Consider the following 22382-nt stretch of genomic DNA (forward strand, 5'->3'; position numbering starts at 1 on the left):
TTGTTCATATTTTTTATTTAAAACCCTGTATTTATGTGGTATCCACCGTTCTTTTCTTTCAGGTGCTGTACAGAAAAAAATGCTCTCACTGCAAATGCTGCAGAAGTGTTGAAAAACTGATTAAGGAGTGGTTATGATATTCTTGTGAAAAAGAGGGTGGAAGAAAGGAGAGGGAACAACGCAAAATATACTGTACAAAATATGTAACCACATAGACAGATTTTTTTTAATTTTAATTGAACACTTCCTAAGTTATACAAGCTAACATTTCCAGAACAATGTTTAGCTGAAAGAAATAGTACTTTCATTGTGCTTTTCCATACCTGCGTTGTCTTGTGCTAGGAATGCACCTTTTAGATTCTGACAATTACTTTTAGAAAATCAGTGACTTTTGTTTTGGAGCAAAACGCTTTGAAAATCACCCTTTTAATTGTTTTACAAATGTGCTTAAAATGGACATGATTTGTGTTCCTATGAAACAACGCCAGGAAGGGATGAATAAATAATCAACACTAGATTGGCATTTTTATTTTTCCAGTTTGTTCCAAAATTGCTACTATAATGCAGTTTACCACCAATTTACAGTAAATTTACCAATTTTTGTTAATGGACTGATACTTTCACGCCATGTAAGAACTGCAGATGTTAAACAATGATATAAGCCTAACATAATCCCAAATATCACATGATTATGTTTTTTTCCCATGGTCCCACATACACTGCAATATTAAACTGCAGTTAACAAGATTAATTCACATTGGGCTACTGCACAACAGAATACTGACCAATGTTGGAGGAATTAGTGTTGGCCATAGAGTTCTGCCACATGGGTCGTGTGATGGTTTAGTATTTTTGGGCTAACATGAATAAACTGTACTGTTGATCCAATAGTGTGATATTCTACCCTTGTCTGTCAGGGAAGATGGGACTGTTACAGTGTTTAAGTCCAGACTGAAAACCTATTTTTATAGAACGGCTTTTCATACCCTAGTAGTCTTAATGTTATTTTTTTTTTTATTTGCTGTGTTTTTAAATGTATTGTGATTTTAAATGTATTTAAATGTATTATGTGTTTTAAATATATTGTGTATTTTTAAAATGTATTTTTCTGATATGTATTGTACACTGCTTTGTGATACTTTTGTATGAAAAGCGCTATATAATGCAATTAATAAATAAAATACATTATTGCACCACCGCTGGCTTTCAATATCCAAATCGCTTTGCACTTCCCCATCTACATTTTCTGATATTTTATAGACCATTTATATAAAAATAAGCATTCAAAAACAAATAACGTAACATTGCGACATTGAAGCTCTGCAATGGAACTTGGTCTACAAAGGTTAAAAAAAAAACTGCAAAGATTTAACTGAAAAGAAAGATGCGTATAGCCCCCTGTCTTTAGCATGCTTCGCCCAATTTAAAGAATAATCCCCACTGGAGTTTAGCAGCAGTTCCAAGGGCTCTTATTACAGCCATACTGTCTGTTTTCTGCAACCCACTTTGGCAGTCATGTCAGTGCCTGTTTCTGCATCGTGAGTCTCAGATTGAATGTTATCTCAGGTCTGTCATGAATCTCAGATTGAATGTTATCTCAAGTCTGGTTTCCCTAGACCTATTATAACACGAAAAGGCCTGTGCAATCAAGATCCAGGCACTTGACTGTATTCTCATGGGGTTCTTTACCTCAAAAGCAGTGTGTGAACCTGCGTGGCAGTGTACAGTGTACAGGGTCATTATAAAGTCAGTAGGCCATTTTTCTATGCTGTGGAAAAACATTAAAAGCAAAATAATGAAACTTGACAGATGAAGTCACCAACAAGATTCTAGGACTACTTCCACAGATTATACAGGGCCATGTACTATAGCTGAGGCCTAAAAGTTTTATACCAGCAACCATTTAAAAGGTCTTCATCACCAAGACATGTTCACAGGGACACAAAGAACCTCTTGACATGGCATATATCAAATTGGTTAGAAAGTTTGAAGTGGCCAGTTGACTTAATGTACTGTGATGCTTTAAAATTCTCACAGTGCACAGTAACTGTCACCTGCTCTCACACTGAAAGCCAAGGGGCTACATTGGCAGGAAGCCATTAAAGGCAGTTTCAACATCATTAACATCACCAAATCAAATACAATCAAATAAAAATGTAGAAAGAGGTGTAGATGAGGACCTAGCTGCGTAGATGATTCAGTATAAATGATCTCTCACAGTAGCAACACATAAGCCACTATTTTAATATAGAAATTGTTTATTGATATGGGTAAGGACAAAAAGCAAAAAAAAAAAAAAAAAAAATTTGCAAAAGACATCACCATGCAACTGCACATATGGCCACTAAACTGCATAGATAATTTACACATTTATATAAAAAAAGTCCCCATTTTCAGAGTCTGTCACATTCGAATTCAGGAGCCTCAGGTTCTGAAGGCATTGGGATGAAGAAGACTTCCTTGTTCTTTGGAGTGTTGGATGGGCTCCCCACGCCCAAGTCTGGCACTTGGACCGGCTTCTTTTCCTGAATGTACTGCTGTTCTCTGTGGTGTGCGGGGGGGAGATCAGCCTTCTGCTTGAGGTTCTTGAAACGCTTGAGCTTGACAGTGTCATTGCTCTCCTTGGTGCAGGGCAGCAGGATGCTGATGTCCTTACGGAACTTGGAGCTCATGCCGAAGTAGATAATGGGGTTGTAAAAGCTGGCTGACTTAGCGAAGAGCCTGGTGAAGATACTAGCCATGTTGGGGACATGAAACCCCCAGGCAGACCACAGGGAGATCACGGCATAGGGCGACCAGGCTATGATAAAGGCAGTGCAGATGACAATGGACACCTGGAGAGGGAGTATTTAAAAGATAGTGGTCAAGAACCAATACTGGTATGAAGACCCCCATATGATAAATGCATAAAGCATTGAAACCTTGTGGTATAACAGATAAGTTATATGTGTGTGTGTGTGTGTGTGTGTGTGTGTGTGTGTGCGTGTGTGTGTGTGTGTTTGTGTGTTTGTGTGTAAAGTATTCCATGAACTTTTAATGACAATAAATATGTTTTACCATTAATATATAATTCAGTGTTAATTCATATTTGAAGAGCCAGACCTATGACTGACACAAAATACATTATTCACAACGGGGCCATGTGCACATACTTGAGCTTAGCCTTATGTGTACCTAAACTCTCCAAACAGGTTTATTCAAAGCTCTTAGTCAGGCAGATCATCCATTCAGTTCCGAATAGGAGAATTAAATCCTATTTCAGTAACGCCTTTGACAACATAGCTGTGTTTATTTTAACCTGACTGTTGTGTGTGATGATAAAAGATATTCAGAAAGTGTTTGAGAGGTTATGAATCTTGCATAATATTCTACAGTATATACTTAAAAGCTTTTGGTAGACGAGAAACATACAGGTTGTCAGTAACCAGTAATAGATAACTCAAAGTCATATCTCGCTACCTCTTGGGCCAATATCCACCTGGAGGCCTGGAGAAACTGGCTCTTGAGAACAAGAGCACGGTCCTGTTGAAGTCAAGGGCACCTACCCGGGTGACGTCCTTTTCCATTTTCCTCTGCCTGTCAGTGAGTTCTCCCGCTCCTGCTGCTGCTAAGGCATGGCTGGTTTTGACAGTGTTGATAATGGACACATAGGAGAATAACATCATGAAGACTGGCAGGAAGAAGCAGCAGATGAAGATTGCCACAATGTAGGACTTGTAGATTGTTGAGAAGGTGGCTTTGGCCCAGTCGATCTCACAGGTTCCATACCCACGATCTAGAAAGGCATTTAAAAAAACAGGGATAGTAGATAGATCAAAAGCACTTCATACATTTGAGCTTATTTGGTTCATTTGATGGTTATTTTAAATGGATGCTAAACTTCAGTTAGTTCTTCCTTGCATATTAAATTGTAATTACTATCAAAAAATCTAATTTAACCAATGAAACCTTAACTCAACTCAAATAATAAATAAATAATGTTACCAGTATGTTTTTTTTACAGATATGGGTGAATTACACACAGCATCATCATGGGTAAATTGCATACTCTTGAGACTCATAGGAGACAATGTAATTACTTGCTGCTTGCAAAGATTTCCAAGCAATCCATCTCTTGATAAATAACAAAGTTCACACAGTACAATTAAGTAAATACGAAGTTGAACAATATGTGAAGGTACAAAAGGCCTCTACACACCGGTGAATGTGTCGTACGACACACTGCACCACAACAAAAAAAAAAAAACATTCACACTGCCTGCGATGCGACATGGCGACACTGAAGCTAGGGAACTGACCAATGAGGAACAGCTTCTCTTGCGCGCCTTCAATAAACAACAATGGCAGAAGAAAAGATCATTCTTGCAGTATTAAAATACCCAGAGCTGTACAATAAAGGACACAAAATTATAAAGACACGGCAATGAGGGAGAACATCCAGGTGACAATGAGCAAGTCACTAAACTTCATTGTGCTCTGTCTTTCGGGTTAGACATTGTTGTAAGTGACTCTGCAGCTGATGCATACTTCACACACCCTAGTCTCTCTAAGTCACCTTGGATAAAGGCGTCTACTAAATAAACTAATAATAATAATAATAATAATAATAATAATAATAATAATAATAATAATAATAATAACATCTGGCAGTCCATTTCCAGGGAACTGGATATAGCTGGTTTGTATGATTCGTTTACCTTTACTGAAATAAGTATTCTGAAAAGTTATTACTGGTATGCATTGTACATTTTTATTAGCTGCAAAACAGGACTATCATAAGTGTGATTTTTTCCAGCTGATGATAGAATCAGAGGAGAGTCGCCACTGGTGTGAAGGTAGTGTTGGAGCAAAAGTACCATTTTATCGCAGTCCGCTGTGTGGAGACCTTAAAACTTCACAACTAAATTACAGATTATTAAGTTTGCAATACCAGCCATTCAGAAGTACATACTGTAAGCAGTAAAATTAAGTAGTGCAAGGTAGTACCCAGGATAATTAGTGGACTATATTCTACATAATAACTACTTAATTTACTTCGATATTTATGAATGGCCACTGGTGTACTCTTTAATTACTGATATTTTAAAACATATTTGAGAAATTGAATTATTTAATAATAGTTCCTGAGTATAATTTTCATTTTTGTGATTTAAAATATGTAATGGGTAGAGTGTTTTTTATTATAACAATACTATGCACAATGTTTTAACTTATAATGTACTACAGTACATGGTTCTGAATGTTAAACAACATCACATAGTAAAGTAAATGTAGTAATACACACTTTGTAGTACTGCCAAGTCTTTGACTGCTAAGTCTACTGACTTTTATTGTGCAGTAGTATACTAAAGGATAAAGCACAATTAGCACAATCTAACATGCCCCTCTTTCTGGAGTAAAAGTGCCTTCAGTGTGAGGACAGCATTAATTACAGCCCTGTAGGAGCTGGAGCGTTTCCGGTGTGTCAGAGTCATTTCACATTCACGTCATTTAATTTCACCTGTGTAGCTTCCCCAGCCCACAAGAGGTGCCCCTGACCAGAAGGTAGATGCTAACCAGATGAATCCCAGCGAAACAGCAATGTTGCTATTACTGATACAATGAGCTGTAATGATAAAGAAAATGCATTTAAATACCTGTCAAAGATTCAATATACAGTAACATGTGTTTTCTTGATTGCTTGAAAGGTGTGGATGTTAATGACAGCATATTATTGCCTTAGTTAGAGTTCAAGGAGATGATTAAGGCCCTTCATATATATTTTTACATTTTTGAGGAGTGCACAAAATACTGTAATACATCATATAATACTCATATTTCAGAGTAACATTATTTTTGAACTGACAGTGGTTTTTCATTGAAACATAATTAAAACATATTACATATAAGATGCAAATCACATCACATTGTCGCATTAGGTGGAACAAACATGCTGCACAATTTAAAGGTTTCATGAAGTTTAGGGGGCTCCCGAGTGGCGCATCCAGTAAAGGCGCTCCGCGTGGATTGCAGGATGTGCCCTATAGTCTAGACGTCGCGAGTTCGAGTCTAGGCTATTCCACAGCCGACCGTGGACGGGAGCTTCCAGGGGGCGGCGCACAATTGGCCGAGCGTCGCCTGGGGGGAGGGAGGGTTAGGTCGGCCAGGGTGTCCTTGGCTCACAGCGCACCAGCGACCCCTGTAGTCTGGCCGGGCGCCTGCAGGCTTGTCTGTAAGCTGCCCGAGAGCTGTGTTGTCCTCCAAAGCTGTAGCTCTTGGGAGGCTGCATGGTGAGCCTGCAGTGTGAAAAAAAAGCAGTCGACTGACGGCACATGCTTCGGAGGCTGTGCTGGGCTGTGCTTGGCAGTGCTGCACTATCTGCACTGTGCCGTCCTGCGCTTTGCTGTCCGTGCTTGAAGAGATTATTACTGCTGGAGGCTGCTGCCGTTCTCAACACTACAACCCACCCGGCTTCAATGGGTCACCGACACCCTCCCACCTCAGAAGACGTAATATTATTCGGAACAGCAAAGTTAACATCAAACACTACCATCAAGCAAACAAACGTTGTGTTCCATCATACATGCAGCTATTGCAGTGACGCTCATTCCCGTTCCAGACGCCTGCTCTCTAAATCTCATCCATCTCATTGCACATATCCACTCATTCACACTCAATTCTTCCAGATCAACGAATGACAGTAACTTCAAATTGCTCCCTGGGCATTTCAATATCATCATTTGCATTATTTAGCAAGGCAGTACATGCATATCTTATTTCTTCACGCTGTATCTACACCACTCGTTCAAATTTCTCAGGTTCGAACTGGATTCACTTAAATTCCTTTCTGAAATAATATGGTATGACTCATCAGTAGGGAATTGAAAATAAATATATTCAGACGAGACTGGGGATCAACGAACCATTCAAACGATAACTCTTCATGTCTGGGACATCTCAATTTCGTCTGTCCTGCCCGCTGGCAAGATATATTTTCATTTTTATTTGTTTATAAGTTTTTTTTTTCTTTATTAGGTAGTTCAGCCAGCATAAGAAGCAGCCTTGTCCTTTTGGCAAATAGGACATAAGTCAGCCTGGCAACTGTCCCTCCCTATCATATGGCGCTACTTATCAGGATTACAATTTCACTTTTGTTTAACTGGAGTTCTTTCTCCCCCTCTAACCTTCCCACTGATTCAAATGCTGCTACGATCCAACGATCTGTTCCCAGTCATCTATCCCCCAAACTGTCCATTACTAAAGAAGTCCTCGAATCCCTTGTGAACATTCTTCGCTTCGGCTGCTTCACCCCATACAAAGACGCACTCCTGACAGCAGTGTTCATCTCTGCATGCTGCAGATTTCTCTGGTGTGGCGAAATCACCTGCTAGACCCAGGATTTCCATTCCTCTTCTGACCTCTGCATTGGAGGTCTCGGTCCACTTGTTCTGCCCGCTGGAAAGATATGTTCTCATTTTACTTGCGTTTTATTTTCTTTTTAGGTAGTTTGGCCAGCATAAAGGGCGACTATCTAGCTCCAGTCATCAGACCCAGAATGAAATCTATCAATTAATTACGAGGATTCCTTTTTCTATATTTTACAAAATATAATTTATTATAATCATGTGCTGGGATATCGTTCATTTCAAATCTGGGTGTTTCCTTTCTGAACTGATTGACAGAGACCGTTTACTAGTACAGATGAAGAGAATGTTATTGGAAATTAGGGAACTAAGTACTTATTTAGTAAGACGATTGCCTCTAGAGTAATATCCATATACAGTTAAACCTGCTTAATATCAATCCTGTTAATATCATCCTCTGCTTACTATCATCACTTCAATGCTCCTGGCTGCAATATTATAGAAGAAAATGAGCCCTTGTAAACAGGTTGGGAAATGAAAACATCAGATTAGAAGGTTCAGAAGCAAGTAAGATGCTGTATGATTGAAATGTTCTGAATATACATGTAAAGTATGGTAGCATACTATAGCAATGTGTAAGATTATAGCTTTCTTATGTTTTTAATTATTATGATGTATTACACATGTATAGTACAGTTATATCTAATTTCAAAAGAACCTCCTGATATATGTATTGAAAGCTATTAAACATTCATGTTTTATTTTCTTTAAACAAAAAAAAATGTGTTAAATTAGCATGGTGGTAAAATGCTTTGCAGTATGTTAATTCTTATTCAAGAATTTTACTGTTTGTTTTTTACCCAATATAATATACAAATACATATTGCATTTATTCTTTATTCCATTAAGACCAAAATATAATTCAAATTGTCTAGGGGCTTACCTCTGTTGGGATTGCATCCCTTGATGTATCTGGTGATACTGATGACAGTCAGGGTGTTGATTTTAAATTGTCGGGGGGCTTACCTCTGTTGGGATGGCATCCCTTGATGTATCTGGTGACACTGATGACAGTCAGAGTGTTGATGCTGGTCAAGCCGAACAGCAGGGTTAGAAAACCATCTACCTGTAAAGACAACATGTAGGCCTGTTACGACACTTGCATTTTAAACTGACAAGGGCATGACATTTGAACATCACCCACTGTTTCTATTCACCTCTGCAGTCGCCCATGGAATGTACAGCTACGTGATTGTCATCCAGTTTTCATAACTACTTACATGGAGAACTTCTTGAAATATCAAATTCTCATGCTCTACATTTCTAAAAGGCCTATGTGGCAGGTGCCCCTGCCCCTGAGCGTATTTAGTGTTTTATGTTGTATGTTGTATGTGGATATAGTGGTGCACCACTACATCCACATATAACAGACAACATGAAACACACCACATACAACAGAAACACAAAATATGCACCACAGCCTATCATTTTCCAAATGGAAAAGGTGGACTTTTACTTGTGAAAGAGAATCGATGTTTCACTTTTTCTCTGCATGTTGAATTACTAAATACCTGAAACTCATCTGTGCCATTTCCCACGCAAGGGTCTATCAGATGATCATTTTGCCCAAAAGTGGTGTCCAAAAATAAAATATTTACTATGGAAGTTGTTTTACCTTTAACTGAAGAAAAATAAAGTTGTATAGTGCCACATTCTTATTTTTTAAGGTAATTTGCATTCATATTTTAATGTGGGTGACATCTTTTAACAATATCATTTTTTAGTATTCATTTATAATTTTAAACATATTGAATATGATTTGATACACAAGAAAAAACTAAGAATGTGAAAATAGACTGAGAGGTAATTTCAGCATATATTCCATTTTAAAAAGTAAAATGAGCGAAGCAATAGTCTACAGTATCTTATAATTGAGTGTTGAATAATAATTGAGTAAAGCCAATTAAATAGTATAGGCCTGTGACAGGGGAGATCTGTGCTTGCTATCGGACACACGTGATCCTGCAGGGGGGATTGGAAGCCCTGTTTGACCCGGCAATCATGGCGATGACACCAAGAGGTTGAGCAGGGGTGTGTTCGCTCAGACCTCTTTGAAAGAAATTATGAATAGATATGACGTATGTCAAATGGTAAAAGGACTGCCCAGAATTACAAAAGCATTCAAAACTCAAATAGATCTAATATTTAGTAATAAACCAGAACACGTAATGAAGTCATATAATCTGGTGACAGGGCTATCGGAGCATAACATGACCTTAATTGCCAGGAAATTGACAGAAGGTAGGTGCAAAACATATGCAATAAACAACGAGAACCGTAGCATAATTCCTAAAAGTGATCCTGTAAACTTTGAGAACAAACTTAAACTAATAGATTAGGGAGAATGTGACATCCCAGAAACCTGTTGTGATAATTTTACACATTTTGAATTTGAATTAAAAATACAGAGTAAATTGGTAAACGATAGTAAGATTATTGCCACATCTTTTAATGACTTTTTTTATAGATTCGGTAGAAGATTTGGCTAAGAATTTTGACACTGGCAACATAACTAGCACCTTTCAAATTAATGAGGGAAAACCCATTTTTAACATTCAGGAAGTAACAGAAGCTAAAGTTTATACGATCCTTGGAACTCAAAGGATCTATCTGGTTTAAATACTGCTTTCATAAAGAAATATAAAGATAATCTGACATGTCCTTTAAGTTATTTGACTAATATAAAAATTAAGCATGGAATTTTTCTGAGTGCATGGAAATCTGCAGCAGTTATACCTGTTTTTATGAATGGAGACTCTGAGGAGATCAGTAATTATAGGCCTATCAGTATGCTCTCGGTAATGTCAAAAGTTGTTGAGAAGGTGGTAGCTGAGCAAATGATGTCTCACTTGGAGGCTGGAGATTTTCTATACCCAATGCTGTTTGGGTTTAGACCAAAGCACTTATTTTGTAGAAAAGATCAAACTTCAGCTTGATAGAGGGGGAGTGGTTGGAGCCCTATTTTTAGATCTAAAGAAAGCATTCGATACAGTTAATCATGATGTACTTATTTTTAAATTATCTAAATAATTTTTTTCTAAAAAGGCATTGAAATGGGTTGAGTCGTATCTTAAGGATAGAAAACAATGTGTCAGAGTTGGTAATATTCATTCTTCTATTAGGAATTGTACAGTTGGGGTCCCCCAGGGTTCTGTATTAGGGCCACTACTGTTCAGTCTGTATATTAATGATCTACCAGATGCATGTCCTAAAGTTGATCTCTGATGATACAGTTTGAGGCTGCCTGTAAGCTAATTACTACTATGATAGAGGTGACAAATTGGCTGGACCACTCTTGTCTAACTCTGAATGTGAAAAAAAACAGTGGGAATGTGTTTTACCATTAAACAAAATTCAATTGGAAACAATTTTGATATTTTAATTAAAAGAGATAAAAAATTTAATATTTAGGAATAATAATGGATTCTCAATTAACTTTTAAAAAAACACATTAAAAGGTGATAAAAACGACAAAGTACAATCTGTGTAATTTTAGGTATATTAGAAGTAATTTATAAATGAATGCTGCTAAATTAGAGGAGGCTGTGTGGTCCAGTGGTTAAAGAAAAGGACTTGTAACCAGGAGGTCCCCGGTTCAAATCCCACCTCAGCCACTGACTCATTGTGTGACCCTGAGCAAGTCACTTAACCTCCTTGTGCTCCGTCTTTCGCCTTGGATAAAGGCCTCAGCTAAATAAACAAATAATAATAATAAATTAAATTTGAACTCTATGATTCTATCGCATTTGGTGTACTGTATAATCACAAACAGGAAAATCTGTTGTTCAGCCAATCCATTCTCTGTATAAACCAAGCCTAAAAACTCTAGACAAAAAACCTAGACATTCATATGGAGTTTTGATATTTAAGTCTCTGCATGGACTTGCTCCTCCACCATTAAAATAATTCATTACACTTCTGAATTTAGCAACAGAATCACCAGAGCAGAGAAAACCATGGTATAAGTATTTTTACAGCAGGCTGGGGGAGCAGCGAGTGTAGGACGGAGACCCGGGCTGTGTGTGTAGCGACAGTCAGGGTGACACTGCCGAGTGCAGCACATTTTATTTGTAGTTTGATTACTGTGTTTTATTTTCCTTTTTCGCCTTTTGTTTATTCTTTTTGAGCACCTGTGAGTGCGCCTGCACCAGTACTCTGTACCGCCTCTGGTATTACTGTGGTTCTGTCTACCATCGTTGGTAGGCAGACCACGGTCAACAGCGCCCTCTGCGGGCTAAAACGTGGAATCACCCACGGTTAATAAAACTGGGCACCTGTGCGGCGTTTCAAGTTCACCTTTCTGTCTCCCCTGTGTCAGTGGATTAGCCGACACCCTTTTACAGCGATATATAGTGCATAATAGCTATACATATGCACCAAAAAAAAAAAAAGCATATTCCTATTGGTGTGATATTGTAAAAATATGTACCCAGGTGCTTATGAGAGATATAGGGGGTTCATGTATAGAGGTTGCACGCCTTTAAGAAGAAAGGCTGATGGGATATCAGCGGAACACTTGTCAGCTTGTCATACAATTACAAATGCTAAAGTGCAGAAGTGCTGGATTACAGTCCGGTTTCATGCAACAGTTATGATGGTGAGTACTGGGGGAGTACAAATAAAAGGGCCTGTGCTCGATACAGCAGCAGGCAGCATTAGAGCCAATAAATAAAGGCAACGGAGGCGACTGAAGAAGGCAGACGCTTTGTTTATTTTGGTTACGTACCTGTACTGGGCTAGAGTACAGTCCGGGGACGGTCTTTAAATTAGCTTAGGGGGATCTGAGCAACCGTAACAGTAAGGTGTAGGGGAGCGTCATTTAACTCGCACATTGCAGAACAAAGGAGGTAGTGAGACCCTGCATACAGTGCCTTGCGAAAGTATTCGGCCCCCTTGAACTTTGCGACCTTTTGCCACATTTCAGGCTTCAAACATAACGATATGAAACTGTAATTTTTTGTGAAGAATCAACAACAAGTGGGACACAATCATGAAGTGGAACGAAATTTATTGGATATTTCAAACTTTTTTAACAAATAAAAAACTGAAAAATTGGGCGTGCAAAATTATTCAGCCCCCTTAAGTTAATACTTTGTAGCGCCACCTTTTGCTGCGATTACAGCTGTAAGTCGCTTGGGGTATGTCTCTATCAGTTTTGCACATCGAGAGACTGAAATTTTTGCCCATTCCTCCTTGCAAAACAGCTCGAGCTCAGTGAGGTTGGATGGAGAGCATTTGTGAACAGCAGTTTTCAGTTCTTTCCACAGATTCTCGATTGGATTCAGGTATGGACTTTGACTTGGCCATTCTAACACCTGGATATGTTTATTTGTGAACCATTCCATTGTAGATTTTGCTTTATGTTTTGGATCATTGTCTTGTTGGAAGACAAATCTCCGTCCCAGTCTCAGGTCTTTTGCAGACTCCATCAGGTTTTCTTACAGAATGGTCCTGTATTTGGCTCCATCCATCTTCCCGTCAATTCTAACCATCTTCCCTGTCCCTGCTGAAGAAAAGCAGGCCCAAACCATGATGCTGCCACCACCATGTTTGACAGTGGGGATGGTGTGTTCAGGGTGATGAGCTGTGTTGCTTTTACGCCAAACATAACGTTTTGCATTGTTGCCAAAAAGTTCGATTTTGGTTTCATCTGACCAGAGCACCTTCTTCCACATGTTTGGTGTGTCTCCCAGGTGGCTTGTGGCAAACTGTAAACGACACTTTTTATGGATATCTTTAAGAAATGGCTTTCTTCTTGCCACTCTTCCATAAAGGCCAGATTTGTGCAGTATACGACTGATTGTTGTCCTATGGACAGAGTCTCCCACCTCAGCTGTAGATCTCTGCAGTTCATCCAGAGTGATCATGGGCCTCTTGGCTGCATCTCTGATCAGTCTTCTCCTTGTATGAGCTGAAAGTTTAGAGGGACGGCCAGGTCTTGGTAGATTTGCAGTGGTCTGATACTCCTTCCATTTCAATATTATCGCTTGCACAGTGCTCCTTGGGATGTTTAAAGCTTGGGAAATCTTTTTGTATCCAAATCCGGCTTTAAACTTCTCCACAACAGTATCTCGGACCTGCCTGGTGTGTTCCTTGTTCTTCATGATGCTCTCTGCGCTTTAAACGGACCTCTGAGACTATCACAGTGCAGGTGCATTTATACGGAGACTTGATTACACACAGGTGGATTCTATTTATCATCATTAGTCATTTAGGTCAACATTGGATCATTCAGAGATCCTCACTGAACTTCTGGAGAGAGTTTGCTGCACTGAAAGTAAAGGGGCTGAATAATTTTGCACGCCCAATTTTTCAGTTCTTTATTTGTTAAAAAAGTTTGAAATATCCAATAAATTTCGTTCCACTTCATGATTGTGTCCCACTTGTTGTTGATTCTTCACAAAAAATTACAGTTTCATATCTTTATGTTTGAAGCCTGAAATGTGGCAAAAGGTCGCAAAGTTCAAGGGGGCCGAATACTTTCGCAAGGCACTGTATATCCACAGTTTTTCTTTGTAGTTTGTTTACAGTGTTTTTGTTTTCCTTTTTGCTTTCACCGTTTGGTTTCCATGATTCTGTTTATTATTCAGGCACTGCTGAAAGAACTGGCAAAAAGAAACAAAATACCATTGTTGGTAACAAAAAATAAAACTGTGCACCTGTGTGGCATCTCAAAGAACATCTCTGGCTCCGTGTGTATCAGTGACTTACCCACACGCCCCCTATCACAAGCCTTACTGACCATACTATATTATTCCCATGCTCATACTATGTATCTATACAATGGTTAACCGTGCTTTTAAAATGCTTTACCATGCTTATATGTAAATTGCCACTCTGGTCTGTGCTTTACGATACTTTCACTACACGACACTTTTACCCGGGAATACCATATTTGTTTAACATAACATGTCTCATGTATGTATCAACCCTTTTTAGCCTAAATAGGGAACAGCACAACTAAGCAGAATAATAAAGAAAAATGTTGCTTATGCCAATCTGTAAAAATATTATGTGGAAGTTTTAACTGATAGTGGATACCACTTGTAAGCCTTATGAACTAAAGCACCAACACCATCTCTGTGTTATTCCTTGATTTATAGAAAAAACAGTCTTAGGGGATGTATTCTCTTGAATTTCTGAAAGCATTATACATAACCAGAATAGACATTTTAGCAACATTTATGCTTTTTTATTGCCTGCTGTTTACTCAATGCATATTTTTCTAGACTAGCCCGTTTGCCAATAATGGCTCTTATATCATGTATCAAAATGATATACAAGGCCTTGATTGTGGCAGACTCATGAATATTTATTCTGCATTTGAGCAAATATTTATTTTGATTACCCAGTATGCACCTGTGACAGGGCAGAAACCCTGTATGTAATTTATTATTTTGTAAATAAAGATTAATTATTTTGAATTTAAGTTTGGCAGGGATGGATTTAATTCCATCCCTGCCAAAATCCACTTGAGTAATGTGGCTGGGTCTTGATTGACTAATTGATGGTCAACCAAGCCCTAGCCACATGGTATATAAAGGGAGCAAAATCCTTTGTCTAGGGGGAGGTAGATGGAAGGAGAGTTCAATGAAGGCTAATGCCCAGCCTGAACATAGTGAGTAAACACACAGTGATAGCCGAAGCTGGGTGTTTTGATTTGTAGTTTGTTTGGTATTTTTTTATGTAAACCTTTATTTTGTTCATGTGTTTTTGCAGATTCTGCAAATTCCTAGTCCACTACGCTACCCTTTCACAGTACCCAATAAATATTTTTCTGTTCCGCTTCTGCTAATTCATCAAATGCTTTACTTAAGAAAGGATTGAAATGAAAAGATCTAGAATAGATATGAATAGATGAATACAGCCCATTCCTGGAGTGCATTCAAATTACGGTTTGCTCTATTTCCTCGTGGCTTTACACAGTAGCTTGCATAAAGACACAAATAAAGCAGAATAACAACTGTTAATTGCAACAACAACAGACACTTGAATAATACTGTCTCACAGGGCCAACAAATCACAAGCCGCTTTACAAAACAGATACAAAAATTCAACTATACAGCCTGCAGAGCCAAGTTACCTATTAAAATTAGGAACAAGCGATTCTTTAACTTAAAAGATAACAGTTTCACCAAGATGGCTTCTAATGTCTGAAAGAACAGTCTTCCGGTCTGTGTGGTGTGCTTAGGTATTCTCATAATAAGGAGGCCAACATTTCTGTAAATATCCTCAGTTGCCAATTGGAGATGTAGAGACCCAATCAGAAAGACTGATAACCAGTTTAACCGAGTCAGTACATGACTGTTTATTCCACATTGTGGCAGTCAAAGTCCTAGCATCTGTATTTGTACCAAGGTAAAACTTATAAGAAACATACAGGTCTAAGTAAACAGACTTACTTGGGAAGGTGTAATACCCAATACTGAGCTAGTCGACTAGAAAAGTGACAGTCGGCCTCACAAAATAATTTCAAAGAAGCAGCAGCAACATAGTAATGTTTTTGTGTGTTTAAAGTACATACTATTAGCAACTAGGAATGTCAATATTTTCATTGTTTCAGCTGCTTAAATTGAAACAGAAAGTAATTTTGAAATGTGTGGTTTCAATCCATTACATATAAATTACATTTTAGAACATAAACAAATAGTTTTAAAAAGTTCAAAGAGCTTTAAAAAATATATCACATACAGCAAAATGATACAAAACTGTATGGACACAAATAGAGCGGCAGACATTATCAAATACAGGATTTATTCTTTTTTTTTTTTTAAGTGGCGACAAGTTCACTGTTTTTACCTGGACTTTTCAACTGTCGCCAATAAATAGTAAGTCTAGCCCTAGCTGGCACCATCGCCTCCACCTGTTACACATGCAGAAAAACACACACATCCAGGTGTAGCAAGTCCTTACCTGGCAGGTCCAGATGGAGGTTATAAGGAATCCATCATCCTGGAAGACATTGAAGACTTCAAGGATCCCTCTGGAGTATCCAAACACAGAAATGCCGGCATCTGATATGGCCAGGTTGAAGGTGAGGTAGTCGGTAGGCTGTAGACTGGCTCTTTGTTTATAAAGTACAAAAATGACTATGCTGTTTCCAAACCATGACAACCAGCCTGAAAAAACAACATGAAAACATGATTCAGTGTTCTACGGATTCATCATTTAAGCAGATCCCTTTTCGTATTAAGTCAGTTAATTTTATTTTGTGTAGCATGTCTAGGATAATTTAGTTTGGCCTGTACATATAAAAGGAAACCAATGGAGGTGTCACAACAACTGGCATACTGGGGCAACCTTAGAAATTTCAGGATGTTAAGAAAGGGCTCGAGCCTGCACAGAATATCCATGTTGACACTTTGCTTGAGACTGATTGCCTTTGACAGGCACTTTAAAATCCTCAGAGCTGACAGGATCTAAACGAATGACAGCGTGAACATCACATTGACCCTGTAGACCATGCTGGAATGTCTGTAAGGACAGGTCTCTGGCCCCCTAGGTGCTGCAGTGGAAACGGCCTTGCAAAGGACACAGTACTTCACTCTTGGGGCCTGGTTCTAATCATAGAACTGCATACTGAATTGATCAGAATTCCCAGCAGATTTGTTACAAAAAAACAGAATGGTAATAGTCAGTATATATTCTGTGCACCACTAGCTCTATTAAAGTGTTATTTTATGTTCTGATTACAAAATGGTTTTTTAAAGTTTTTTCTTAACCTATAATGTATTGATCAAAATTCCAAGCAGATTTGTTAGAAAAAAAAAAACCAGAATGATAATGGTCAGTATTTTAATTTATATTCTTTGCACCACTAGCTCTATTAAAGTGTTATTTTCTGTTCTGATTTGTCTATAGAAATAATACGATAACTGCTGTGCAACTACTATCTCACAAAGTGAAAGTAATATCCAAGCAATGCAACTATTGAGTGAGCAGATGGAAAGACGGCCCCATGCTGAGAGAATCGTGTATCTTTCAAGGGAGAAGCCTGCTTAGAAGAGACAGCTCATGCCTAATGTATTCATACACACACTCTCTCACACCAACTATTTCAGACAAATGGCATACAAATAAAAACAGAACAAATATGTACATTCTTACTGCTGTATATGGTTAACAGCTAAACGCTTTCTCTTTAAAATAAAGACTTTCTCACAAATCCCATTGCTGTTTTGTTTTCCAGGCTTTATATTCACTTTGACTGTGCTGAAGCCCATTTATTCTGCCACGACCCTATCCATTAACTTCCTGTGCAACATGTACTGTATTTGGAACTCACTGTGACTCTTGACTCTCGCTTTAAGGACATTAACTTGGGCAGGAAGCAAAGTGTGTATCTTCAAACTGTAGTGTTATGGCAGGATGAATGTTCTTCGCCCGAATCAAGTAGCAATTCAAGTATGTTTGGACAACGGAAAAATGTATAACTCCATCACGAGGTATCAAAATTTTGGTGCGATCCTAATTTCTGCGCCACAGAAACTGAATATGAACAGGAAACAGAGTTTTCTTCAAAATATAGTGCTATTGCAGCAAAAAAAGTGTGGTGTTTTTTTTGTTATTATATAAAGTAGAAATCATTTAAGAACCTGTTCAGTTGAAATTTGTATTGCGTATTTAGCCTGCGTAAGATATCTCCTAACAAATTCACGCATGATAGATCATCGATCAAATTCACCACCTGAAAATACTTCTTTAAATAGTTTTTTAGCTACTTTAAATGATAGGGTATCTGAATACAAGGATATTCTTATGGATTATTTCATTTCGAGCAAAGAAAAAAAGGACACCAGCCACCAACTGAATTGATGTGGTTCTACAGCAGCATTTTCAGTTTGGCACCTACAGTACATTCATTAAATAAAGAATGGTTAATATCAACAAACTTGCTACGTTTATACATAAAAATAAAGGTCAGGTTACGTGTATTATTTTGTCACGGTAGAAAGTTAGATTGAAGTGCTGTATTCATTCTAAAGTTATCAAAAATATTTTCCATATGCCCTGTCACTCGCCCCCCGAAAAAAGTAGTTTTCTACTCAGCTTTTAAAAGACAGCCTCACACAACAGCAGAGTTCGAAATAAAAATAATAAAAAGGAGTAATGAATGCACAGAAGTATCAATCACTAGCTCCAGATAACAGTTACGCCAATCACATATACAGCATATAACTGATTAGTGTATTGCAACCACAAAATCGCAACTCTCAACAAAAAGTGCACAAATATAATTATTGCAACAGCAAAAAAAAAAAAAACTATATTGATATTATTTAAAGCATTGTTAAGTCATTTCATGATCCGCTGCAATGCACAATTTTCTTTTCTTGTGGTTACCCACCTAGTGTTATGAGGTATGCTCCTATGATGGTCTCTCCTTGCTCGGAAAGAGGAGGGTCTTTGTTCAGAAGACTAAGGTTATTGTTCTTCCATGGAATATTGGCTTGTTGTAAAGGTCTCTGGAATGACATGCTTGCTTCTTAACGTTTTGGTTGTCACCGCATGAATTGCTGAATAACCCAAGTGTCCCTTTTCGAAAACTCCAGCACTATACTTTCTGTCGAGATATCACACTGGGATCTTCATGTCAAACAGAAAGAACCAAGCAGCCCTTGACCCGTTCTTATTTCCTAATCCAGACTAAAAATAGTCTCTGCCGCTCCATTTGTGACCAGGGCATGACGCGAGTCGCTGTAATCCTATTTCTTGTGGATATAAAAACAGACGAAGACCGTCAAACTGAAGTCAAAGAAATCGTAATGCAAAATATATATATTTTATTTTGTAGATGTATTATTTATCGATGGATAAGTAATGCACCATATTTACAAAGAAACCTTAAAAGGTTAATAATAATCCCCCCCCCCCCCCCCCCCCCCCCCGTATACAGCAACTTTACGGGACAATCATGGACTGTCCAAGGTGCTGAAACAGCAGAGGAACTCAAAATGTTGAACTTCTGTACAGTATATTCGTGCATGTGCTGAGGAATACTGTAATGTGCAAGAAGTGCTCCTATTATTTGCTGATCAGACAAACAACAACGTGTTTCAACGCAGTTATCTTATTTGTAATATGAATAACATGGTGTGCTGTAAAGCGCGATATGGGTTAAACTACCATGTGGGATTGACTCGGATTAGAACTCATTAGAAACTGCAAATTCCCCAAAACTCTGTACATATTTTATTCAGTTCTATACATTTCTTTTGGTGCGACATTTTAAGGATAATATATAAATCAAATCCCAAACTTCCAAAATGTATTTTGTATGTTTGTATTTTGTATTTTTATTTAAGAACATGATGGAGTGCCTAATTAGAACTGTTAACAAATCAAGTAATACGTACGATATACAAGCTTTCTCTTACCTTTACAGATTAAACGTTTATTATTATTATTATTATTATTATTATTATTATTATTATTATTATTATTATTATTATTATTATTAATAATAATAATAATAATAATAATAATAATAATAATAATAATAATAATTTTTAGAAAGAATGGCTTATCCCTGCACAGGGGGTTCGCAAATGCAGTCTTATAATCTCATTACAATATGAGCACTGTTAAAAACAGAGGACAACATTCATAAGAACGTCTTATTTGCCTCTGTCAAAACTAGGCTGCAGAGTTGCAATACTAGTTTATACTACTGCAGCCAATGTGTTTTAGTACCAGTGTATATTTTTGTAAACGAAGAACCACACACACACACACACACACACACACACACACACACACACACACACACATACAGGTTGATTAGAAAGTATGTTTATAATATGATATATGGTGTGTTGATGTGGTAAACGTACTTTCTAATAACTTTGAATACATACATATTATAAACTATTTATTTATTGACAGTTATAATGTTAATACTGTTTTATTCCTTTCAAAAAAAGGTCAACTTCAAAACAGTAATGTATCTGTGACAGGGTGGAGAATAATGAAAGTGTTTGCTTGTTTTGTTGTGGTTTGGCAGGGATAGGGTTAATATAAAATCTCTATGCCTGCATGTAAATTGACTCACTGGTTCCTTCCATTCTAGACATGTGACAAAATGACTGGAATGAGCGAACAGGGACCCTGATTAGTTGGACAATTGCCCAAACAATGAATTACTGAATGGCTGCGGGACCAGCCCATGTTAACAGAGATTTATTATTAAATACATGTATGTTCTGCTGCACAGAGCTGTGTATTGGAAATTGCAGGACAGCTGCAAACTCAAGTGCCTGCTACAGGCTTTTTTGAAGTGGAAATAAAATTGCACAGAAAGTTTGTTTGTGTGATTCCTACCTTGCCAGTTTGGCCAGTCAGCTACCCTGTTGTAGGAAAAGCTTAGGTGCTCTTTCTTAATAGATGAAAAGGTTATGATACGGAATACCCCACATCTGATTTGGGTTTGCAGAGGAGGCTGATTTCTGGATCTCGATCGTGCACAGCATGGGGTTCCCTGTTGCCTGTGACAGGGTTTAGTGGTTGCCCTGGGTGAGGAGAACAATGGGGAGTTATTCCAGTAGCCCCACACTGCAGGCTGCTGATCAAGAGCAAGCGTTCCCAGACTCTACCCTGCGGGCAGCCTGTACTGTATGTATTGAACAGCCCCAATCGCTCTGAAGATTTATATAAAAACAACAGCTGTTAAATACTGTAACTGTTAAAGTGCACTTTATTATTACAAACAAGAACAGCTAGTAAATCTAACCTTGACTACAATGCTATTCTTTTATTCCCTGTACATTTTAACTCTGGTCTCCCACTATTCAAAGATTTGTTTTGCAGAAATCAGTAATTAAATGCTAGAGCAACATCCATGCTACACATAAACCTAATCCTAACCTTAAATGACATTTTTACCTTTAACTGAATCAACAACCTGCACTTATTCAACACACAGCACTACCTAATACCTTATCTTTAAGTAAAACGTATTGTAACAGATTGTTAACAAAGAAACAATTCATTGTAAGTCAGTAGTTTCAAATGATATTTGAATAGTTATTTTTTTAATATATTTCCCTTGTTTTACATGTTCTTGTGATTCTCGGTTCTGTTGCACCGACACTGAGTAATGGATTAGAACGTGAATGGAGAATATTAAGTGCTGGGACTAAAAGCCTTACTAATTTTATTCAGATCATGTTCAATACTGCCAACCCCCCATACTGTCTCTGTCTCTGTCTCTGTCTCTGTCTCTGTCTGTCTCTCTCTCTCTCTCTCTCTCTCTCTCTCTCTCTCTCTCTCTCTCTCTCTCTCTCTCTCTCTCTCTCTCTCTCTATATATATATATATATATATATATATATATATACTGTATATATATATATATATATATATATATATATATATATATATATATATATATATATATATATATAGGCTGTATGTTGAGAAGGTAGCAGAGTTGAAAAGTCACATTGTTAGATGATTTGAATGGAATAAAGAAGGCTGATGGTTCAGGCACTTTGGATACTTCAGACAAGCTCAATGTCAGGTAAAGGCACACACCAGAAAAGCAAAGTGGAATGAAAAATTAGGAAAATAGAAATTGGCACAATACACAAAGTGAATGTGGATGTGCGAATTAAATCTGTGAGTTTGTTTTTCACTAAGCGAAAAGTTAATTCCATTATTTAGAGTGACCAATTATTATTTTTATTTATTTTTCCCCCAATTTATGATTGTCCAATTATGTTTTTTCTCCTCACCGCAGCGAGTCCCCCCACACAGCGCAGTCGTTCTGAGGGCATGTGAGCGACCTCCGATCTCACAAGCCTAAAGCCAGAATCGCTTTTACACCGAGCAATTCAGAGCAGAGGTGGGTGGCCTACCAAACATGGAGAACAGAGATCAGCGCTGCTCTTTATCCACTCTGAATGTTGTTGCGCAATGAGGAGACGGAATCCATGCCGGTTTAGAGCCAATGTGACGCCCCCTTTGGAGTCCCCAGCAACGT

The 22382-nt window shown here is 37.9% G+C and overlaps 1 protein-coding gene across 1 annotated transcript; it reads right to left on the reverse strand.

Moving 5' to 3' along the window:
* opn6a (opsin 6, group member a) lies at nucleotides 1–19009 on the reverse strand. Its single transcript, XM_034005593.3, has 6 exons — nucleotides 18751–19009; nucleotides 16317–16522; nucleotides 8370–8469; nucleotides 5501–5605; nucleotides 3546–3775; nucleotides 1–2834 (listed from the first exon to the last, which is right to left on the reverse strand). The coding sequence occupies exons 1-6, from the start codon at nucleotides 18878–18880 to the stop codon at nucleotides 2394–2396; spliced, it is 1212 nt and encodes a 403-aa protein (XP_033861484.1). The 5' UTR covers nucleotides 18881–19009; the 3' UTR covers nucleotides 1–2393.
* Between the last annotated feature and the right edge of the window lie 3373 nt (nucleotides 19010–22382).

Source organism: Acipenser ruthenus, chromosome 5 (assembly GCF_902713425.1).
Source record: "Acipenser ruthenus chromosome 5, fAciRut3.2 maternal haplotype, whole genome shotgun sequence".
NCBI classification, from domain to species: domain Eukaryota; kingdom Metazoa; phylum Chordata; class Actinopteri; order Acipenseriformes; family Acipenseridae; genus Acipenser; species Acipenser ruthenus.